Source organism: Anomaloglossus baeobatrachus, chromosome 6 (genome assembly GCF_048569485.1).
Source record: "Anomaloglossus baeobatrachus isolate aAnoBae1 chromosome 6, aAnoBae1.hap1, whole genome shotgun sequence".
Classification (NCBI taxonomy): domain Eukaryota; kingdom Metazoa; phylum Chordata; class Amphibia; order Anura; family Aromobatidae; genus Anomaloglossus; species Anomaloglossus baeobatrachus.
This window is the reverse complement of record NC_134358.1, coordinates 405122811-405131710: the sequence shown is the minus strand read 5'-3', so window position 1 is coordinate 405131710 and position 8900 is coordinate 405122811. Positions and strand designations below refer to the sequence as shown.

At 47.0% G+C, this 8900-nt stretch overlaps 1 protein-coding gene across 2 annotated transcripts; it reads right to left on the bottom strand.

Annotated features, from left to right (window-relative positions):
- Positions 1–2899: 2899 nt before the first annotated feature.
- On the bottom strand, positions 2900–7412 carry LOC142244388 (uncharacterized). Of its 2 annotated transcripts, none has more exons than XR_012724537.1 (2): positions 6544–6628; positions 2900–2964 (listed from the first exon to the last, which is right to left on the bottom strand). XR_012724537.1 is itself a non-coding variant. In XM_075316593.1 (2 exons), exons 1-2 carry the CDS (start codon positions 7118–7120, stop codon positions 3038–3040), a joined length of 1539 nt encoding a protein of 512 aa, XP_075172708.1. In that variant the 5' UTR covers positions 7121–7412. The 2 variants fall into 2 exon arrangements, 1 of the variants encoding a protein (XP_075172708.1); XM_075316593.1 differs by lacking the exon at positions 2900–2964 and adding an exon at positions 3038–3999 and having other exon boundaries at positions 6544–7412.
- Positions 7413–8900: the final 1488 nt, after the last annotated feature.

Genomic DNA, 8900 nt, shown 5'->3' with positions numbered 1-8900 from the left:
CGTATTGCCTGTGAATGCCGGCAGAACGTTGACACTCACAGGAGAACAGCATTCACAGTGATGCTGAAACACAGCTCTGATCAGCAAAAGCGATCAGACAATGCATGCATAAAGCCCCCTAGAAGGACTAGTAAAAAAAGTTTTAAAAAATTTGAAAAAGAACCCCCTAAATTTGAAAGTTCAAATCACATTTTGCCCCATTGAAAGTAAAACAGTAGTTATAAAAAAATACACATATTTAGTATCGCTGTGTTCAGAAATGGATGATCACAATATAATATAATGAATCTGATCAGTAAACGGTGTAGCGAGAAAAAAATCAAAACACCAGAAATACGTTTTCTTTGGGGTTATCGCAACATTGCAACTAAAATGCAATAAGAGCGATCAGAACATTGCATCTATCCAAAAATGGTACAAGTAAAAACATCAGCTCAAGACGCAAGAAATAAGCTGTCACTGAGCCCCAGATCCCGAAAAATGAGAACGCTACATGTTTCGGAAAAATGGCGAAAAAAGCGCAATTTTTTTTGACAATTTTTTTTAATGTTTTTTCACCACTTGGATAATAGTAAACCTATACAATGTTTGGTATCTACAAACTTGTATGGACCTGGAGAATCATAAATCTAGGTCAGTTTTCCCATATAGTAATAATGATAAATTAAAAAAAAAAACCTCAAACAATCGTCCAATTGTACTTTTTTTGCTATTTCACTTCACTTAGAATTCTTTCCTCGTTTCCAGTACAATTTGGGGCAGAGTGAATGGTGTCATTCAAAAGTACAACTCTTCCCACAAAAAAACAATCCCTCATATGGTTGTAATGACAGAAAAATAAAAAAGTTATGACTTTTAGGAAAAGGGGAGGAAAAAACAAAAACGAAAAATGGCAAATTTCCCTGGAGGTGAAAGGGTTAATAAATGTATAGATTAAAAAAAAAATAAAACCCCAAAACAATCAAATTACCTAATTCCTGCATTTCTGTCACCTCAGCTCAACCAAAAATGCAAAAAAAATGTAAAAAATAGATCTCAGGGTCTCAGAAAATAACGTAAACCATTTTTTTTCCCAATGTTTAATAACATTTTTAAAACTAGTAAAATATGTAAAAAAAAAACAAAACAACTATATGGTTTCCTATTCTGTTAATTTAAAAATGTAAAACATGAAGATTTTTTTGTTGCCTAAAATACAAAGGAAATGTGTCATTTTTACTTTATGCCTTTTAGAGATCTTTCATCTTCGACTTGCTTAACTGTTCATAATAACAGTAATTTTGACCAGGGGTGCCCAAACTTTTGCATGCCACTGTATATGGCTGTGATCATACAGCCAGTGCCTAATATATTATGTTCGTGGATTGAGCAGCATGTATCAGCTGTCAGGTTCTCTTTAACAGAAAAATATGTCAAATCAACATGCTTCCTTCCTTGTATTACAGCAGTTATCTGTATTTGTGGATGTGACAATTTCAGCAGAAGATGACTCTGAAAAATGACTAAGTCCCATTTGATATTGAGATGAGTTTGTCACAAACTGATGTGAAGGATCTAAACTTCATCTGAATTATTAACCATCTTTTTCTCTCCAGGACACCTGATCCTGGTTTCTTTCTGCCAGCATCAAATTATGTGCTTTACACAATACTACAAAATGAAGCAACGCAGGAGAACATCAGCTTCAAAACTGCAGATACTGTCAAGTCAAAGCAGTTTGTTTACGTGAGCATCTCAGGAGAAAATAAGATAATTCATAGAAGGCCCTTTTATTTGTAAATAGCTTTTCTTAAAGAAGGTATCCCATCCCTCCCAACTTTTGAAGACCAAATAATGGGTCAATTTGTGTGGCATGCTGTACACTCCGTGGCAAAATTGCCCATGACAACGGGTATGGTCGAGTCATTCTTGAAGACTTTACATAAACCCCCCACCATTACCTTATCTAAAATAAACAGACTGCACACCAATATGGATTTTATTGGCCACAGCAGCCTTTTATTATAACAAAACAACATAAATAACAGAAATCCACTCAACAGAACCGGAGGGTGGTCCTCGAAGCCCCAAGAACCTGCCGACGGGTATTCTACCCAAACTGTAGCCAGACTGATGTTTTACCTCCAGCCGCTCAAGCACCGGCTCGGAGGCACCAGTTAACCAACAACCTGGCCTCATCTGAACACATGTCCCCAACCCGCGGCCCACCAGGCCTACCACGGGATTCCTCTACCCGCCGGCATATAAAGAGTGCACATGAGGGGTCCAGAACCTGACGGGTTCCCCCCCACCGTTCCGCCACAAACCGCAAATTCCAACTTCGAGGACCCTCCTCCCCTTCGCCACCAGCATAAATGTTTTGCAAACCTCAAACATTTATGTCCCTCCACAACTTTAGAGCGACCTCAATGCCTTCTTGTATTGACACACACCATATGTCCAAACCCACTGCATTTAGGTGGACTCCGTCCCGTCTCCAAAATTCTCCATCCCCCGACTCCAAATCCGGATGACGGACCGCCACTGCCCCGTTTCTGGCCATAAAGCGACCCACGGCTCTATTTACCTTAACGCGCGCCTTATTTATCCTATCTACGGACCTTGCATCTCGCCAGACCTTCCTTGGGACAATATCCGACCACACTGTTGTTACCTTTGGGTACATTGCCCACAACCGCAAGAGATCAAATTTAATATCTTTTATCAGCTCCCGAAAAGGCCTTTTTCCCAGATCGTTGCCCCCGATATGCAACACTAGCACATCAGGGGCCCGATCCAGCCTCGCAAAAAAATTAAATTCAGGCAGGAACTGTTTCCATGCCATGCCACGTTTACCAATCCAGCGAAGTATAGCATCCTCCCTAGAGAAATGTAATTGCCTACCGCTCGGACGAACTGCAGCCCGCAATGCCGCCCAGAAGACAAAAGAATGCCCCATGATCCACACTAGAAGAGGGCCAGCACCTGAGGGAATAACAAAAGAAAAAACTAAGAAGAAACCGGACACTGAAACATAAAGTAAAAACATTTTCACATTTCACAACCTGTCAATTCGCACATATGACTTGAATCTTCCAGATTCCCACCTTCCAATCCTTTTTACCACTTCATCACTGAGCCCTCTCCTGGCTGCTTCAGTGGCTGCGCCTATTCTAAAAGAATGGCTGCCAAAATCCGCTGATGAGAAACCACCCCGCTCCAAACAGCGTTTGAAAATAGATATAAATTGAAATCGAGACAATGAGGAACCATCCGCATGTACCAACAACGGAATGTTAGCCCCTCCAGCTACTGAACCGAATTCCCTTAAACAACGGACCGGACACATCGCCGATCCGGGGACTCCAAACACCACCACTCTGCAACCTTTTCCTAACTGATCAGTTTTAGAAGAACGAATTAATATTTCAATCCTGTCCTCATAAAGATCGACACTATCCCTCGATAGACCATCCCTTTTAAATCTGGAGGTGCACACCAGCTCCCCTAACCGCAAAGCTGCAAAGAATGCCAAGGAAAAAGCTAACTTAAAGAGACGCTTCTCCCAAATAGAAGTACAAACCCTATCCCCTTGCCTCCCCAAACTCAACAGCAATTCGTAAGAAATTGGTCTTCTCTTATCTTCCACTTTCCAACCTCTCCTCCATCCTTTTAGCGCTTGCGCGACTAAAAAGGATTTTGTTACATCCTTAAGGCCCCTAACCTTGAAGCCAAAGGCTAAACCAGCTAAAAAACGATTAACTTTTGGAACCGACCAACCAGCTTCCCAATAATGGCCTACTAGCATTAACAACCGACCATCGTCCTCCATGTCGCCCCCTACAGATAACTTCCAATCCTCCCAAACTTTCCAAGCCTGAGAGTAGGCTGACCAGGTACCACCTGATAATGATCCGGAAATCAGCTTCCTTGCCGCTCGAATGGCAGAACCCACAACTCCATTGGACAAGTCAGACCTTTGGCTTCTGCTGCAGGTGCCAATCTCTGAAAAAGCGCCGTCTGTGAACAAGAAATTGAATCAGCGATAAGATTATGTGCCCCCGCTTCAAATTCCGCCACCAACCAAGAATTTAAAGACAAACACAAAAGAACCAGTTTTTGCAACACCTTAACTACCGGGGGGGACGCCGCTGACAATGAATTAATTGCTGACACCACTTTTTCATTGCTGCCACAGAACTTCAATTTTTTATTCCTGAACCTGTCACCCCAAAGTGTCAACGCCACTACCAGGGGGAACAGTTCGATCAATGTCGCATTTTTCAACAAACCCGCGGACCTCCACTCCATTGGCCACTTGCCATAAATCCAGCTGCCATGACAGTATGCTCCAAAACCCTCAGCCCCCACCGTGCTTATGAATAGGCCTGCCACACTCAGTTTTTCCACAGGGTCCATCCACAACGACTTTCCATTGTAAACTTTCAGAAAATCAGCCCACACCTGCAAGTCCTCCCTAAGTTCCTTTTTCAACCTAATGAAATGATGAGGAGCTTTTACCCCACCTGTTGCCATTGCCAGCCTTCGGCAAAAGGCCCTGCCCATGGGCATGATGCGGCAGGCGAAATTTAACTTCCCAAGTAGCGACTGAAGTTCTCTCAACGTTATCTTTCGTAACTGCCTGGCTCTCTTCACCTCCGCCAAAAGCTCTGCCACTTTTTGCTCTGGTAGTCGACACTCCATAGCTACTGTATCAATGACAATGCCTAAGAAGCTCAATACCATAGTCGGCCCTTCCGTCTTATCTGCTGCCAATGGAATGCCAAACCTCCGAGCTACCGTTTCCATGGTATGCAGTAGCAGGGAGCATTCGAAAGAATCGGCCGGGCCTATACACAAGAAATCATCTAGATAATGTATAAAAGATTTCACACCCGAGACCTCCTTTACAACCCACTCCACGAATGTACTAAAAGCCTCAAAATAGGCACACGACAGAGAACAGCCCATTGGCAGACACCGGTCAATGAAAAAACCTCCGTTCCAACAACACCCTAATAAATGCAGACAATCTGGGTGAACCGGCAATAATCGGAACGCCGCTTCAACATCCGTTTTTGCCAACAAAGCTCCTTTTCCAAATTTTCTCACCCATTCGATAGCCGAGTCAAACGAAGTGTAAATAACTGAACACAGGTCCGGATCAATCCCGTCATTCACAGATGCTCCCCTGGGAAATGACAGGTGATGGATAAGCCGAAATTTGTTCTGCTCCTTTTTTGGAACCACGCCCAGCGGAGAAACCCTTAGGTTCCTTAGGGGAGCCACAGAGAAAGGCCCGTCCATGCGACCTAAAGCAACCTCTTTCATTAATTTCTCAGATACAACTTCCGGAAATCTTAACGCCGATTTTAAATTTTTTGTACAAAAACTAAACTCCCTATCAACAAACGGAATCCTGAAACCATGCTTAAAACCGTCTTCCAACAATAACGCCGCCGCCCGATCAGGGTATCTATTTAGAAAATGCTGCATCTCTGCCAGCCGCACCGGTGTCACTCCTTTTTTCGGCATTATCTCCCCCTTTTTGCTTTCCTCCTCGAAAGCATTTGGATGCGCTATGACTCCCATTGCACACAGAGCATTCGTGTTTGAATTTACACTTGCCCCCGAACTTGCATGCCCCCTCATTAAATAGGAAGCACAATCCTTTCTGCTGGGCAACTGTGTGCCCAGCCTGGACAGGGCCGCCTCCGCTCCCTGGAAAGGACTGCCCACCGAAACCAGACCTATTGGGTGCAGAAACCTTCATCCAAAGGCTGATATCTTTATGATCCCAACGAATGTTGGGACGCACCGCCTTGCGTTGACGAAATTGTTCGTCATACCTAAGCCATCCCTGACCCCCGTACACCCTGTAGGCTTCGCCAATAGCATCCATGTAGCAAAAAAGTCCGGAACAATTATCCGGTGCTTTTTCCCCTATCACGCTGGCTAGTATGGCGAATGCCTGCAGCCAGTTAGAAAAGGTCCGTGGAATTAAACGGTACCTCCTCTTTTCTTCGTCCTCTTTCTTTCCTTCATCCTTCCTAGCCCGGTCTAAATTAAAACGTTCTAATGGCAAAAGGGAAAAAATATCTACGTACTCATTACGCCATATCTTTTCCCGCACTTCTTGTTTAAGGTGGGCCCCCAACGGCCCCCCAAAGCAGACGTACACCTCCCCCTTTGCTGAATCATCTAGCCGTACCATGTCGTCGTTTTCCTTTTCTCCCTGACTAACCGAAGGGGGTTGACTATGTGCTCCGACACCAATCGCACTCCCTGCTGGAACCCCGACTTCCGGCAAAGGATTGGCAACTGCACCAGACAACACGCCAAGCCCCCCAGCCGATACTGCACCTACGCTCGAGCTACCCGTCCATGCCACCGCCGGTGATATTCCCCCTTGGACTCCCACCGAACCTAAAATAACCGCTAGCGTGCGCAACCCCTGTGCTAACATATCTACCCCTGACGGCCCCCCCCCTGACGGCCCCTCAGCACCACTAAGTAAAGGGGAGGGTAATATGTGGTTAAGAGAAAAATTAGAAGGGTTCTCACCTGGCTGCCTGGGTGCTGTGAGCCCAGCAGCCGAAGATCCTGGTTCCTGACGTCTTCCTGCATCCTCCGATTCGACTCTAGCAGAGCCCCCACGGCCTTGAGGGAGGAGGCTCGATGCGAGTGAATCGCTTTCGACGTGGTCTTGTAGCCTTGCCAGCTCCTGCTGGCCGGGTGGCATATCTGGTAATGGCAGGCCCTGCACCTGCTGGCCGGGAGGTAAACCGTGGGGTTGCATGCCCAGCACCTGCTGGCCGGGAGGTAATCCATAAGGTGGCAGGCCCAGCACCTGCTGGCCGGGAGGTGATCCATAAGGTGGCAGGCCCAGCACCTGCTGGCCGGGAGGTAATCCATGGGGTTGCAGGCCCAGCACCTGCTGGCCGGGAGCCTGCTGGCCGGGAGGTGATCCATGTGATTGCAGGCCCAGCACCTGCTGGCCGGGAGGTAAGCCATAAGGTGGCAGGCCCAGCACCTGCTGGCCGGGAGGAATCGCCTGACCAGGAAAGCCCAGCATCTGTTGGCAGGATGTTGACACTGGCTGTGGGAGGGCCAGCCCCGGCTGGCCGGAAGTTGTCATCATCGGGGGGTGTGGCTGCGTCTGCTGGCTGGAGACAGACAACTCTGAGGACCAATCCCTTGCAGGGGGGCATGATCTGTTCTCTTCTATGGAGGGAGGAGGGGCTGCCGACTGCTGCCTGCTCCGTGACCCACGCTGAGAGACCCCGGCCTGTGATCTCCGTGCTCCCTCTCCTCTGCGCCGGGCGGGCGATGCAGGCTCCTGAGCCCCTGCCGACGCCGTTCTTGTCTCCTCCTGCGTTGACCTAGATGGGAGGGAGGCCGACACCTCCCTCTGCTGCAGGCCCCGCCGTGAAGCAGGATTACTCCCAGGACGGGACCGGCGCGAGGCGGCGGGCCTGGCGGCACCCTGACCTGAAGGGTCCCCTGAGGGGCTCCTTATTCGGCGCCGGACCCGAGGGATAGCTTCTGGGCTTAGGCGCGCCGGAGGCCTGGTCCTCCGCGACCGGCGTGGTTCGGGGGATGGTTGAGCTGGAGCATCCCCGGCCCCTTGCAGCAGGCTGTTCACTGAAGCCTGGAGCCAGTCTGAACCCATCAGGCCGGCAGCGGTTCTAAGCTGTTGAAGAATGGCATCCACAGACTCCATTTTCTGGGGCAGGTAAGCTGGCACACAAGGACATGTAGATTGTACCGTTTTCTGTGCCAAAATGGATGACCCCACTAACTGACCACCCCTTATAAACCCATTAATTGTTCCCGCCCCCACTAACTACGCCCATAATGCACAATTCAAACTTCCTCTATTCCTGCCCCATCTAAGTATCTTTAACCCCTGCCTAACCCCCGTCATTTTAAAAACCCCCTCTCTTATTCCCGACCTAACCCAGTCATGTCGGCCTCCCTTTTAAGGCTGTGCCCCGTACGGCCTCTCTTGCCCTTGAATCACCCAAAGCCACACCCATTTGGCAGTAAGGGGCATTCAGCAGATGTCCTAGACTGTTTGTTCATTCATTAGCAGCCAGAACTTTCTCATATGTATATAAGCTTCCCTTTATGACATGTTGCTTTATTGTTTCTATAAGCCCGTGTTCACACGCTGCATAAATCTGGTACTTTTTGTTTTTCTGCAGGTGTCTGCACCAAATTATACAATAACAATCTTCTCTGATTATTGCATTTGTTGTTTTTTTATGCCTTTTCCCCATTCTAAATAAAAATAAAGATTTTTTTCCTTTTTATTCTATAGTAGTTTTATAGGAACAAAAGAATCTGACTTTTTCCTTCAGCTACATAAAGATACAGTATCTATCCATCTATATCTCTATGTAACTGAATAATTTATTTCTGGTTTCTCTGCCTGCAATACAGGTCAAGATTACCAAATCCTCCTATGCCCCTTATTACAGGCAGTGGCTCAGTAGTAGACTTGCTGCCTATGGACACAGAGCTCACAAACTCATGAGTTCTAGTCCCATCAGGGAAACGATAGCAGATAAGAATTTAATATATGCACTAAACCGAGTTAATTTATTCACTGCACTGAGAGGAGGAGCCAGGACAAGAGCTGTGAACAGCAGGACTGTGGGAGAGAGCCCTCAAACAGGACAGTCCTGCTGAATTCAGACAGTTGGGAGGTATAGGTATCCAGAAGTTTCTGGCACATAGTTACTAACTAGCCACTTTTTCTGCCCTGACCAAACTCTTCCGGCTCAGAGAGGTCACAGACCACTCCTACCAGTGATTTGCCCAATTTTCTGTTCTGTCAATGGAGTGCCACTGCCGAAATCATGCTGATTGACAGCTGGCTCCCCGCTGCCTCATTGTGCTGGCTGGCTGGCAATCAG

Coding starts and splice junctions, on each gene's coding strand:
- LOC142244388 (XM_075316593.1), bottom strand. CDS start 7,120: ATGATGACAACTTCCGGCCAGCCGGGGCTGGCCCTCCCACAGCCAGTG. Junction 4,000..6,543: donor CACAGCACCCAGGCAGCCAG/GTGAGAACCCTT, acceptor TCTTGTTCACAG/ACGGCGCTTTTTCAGAGATT.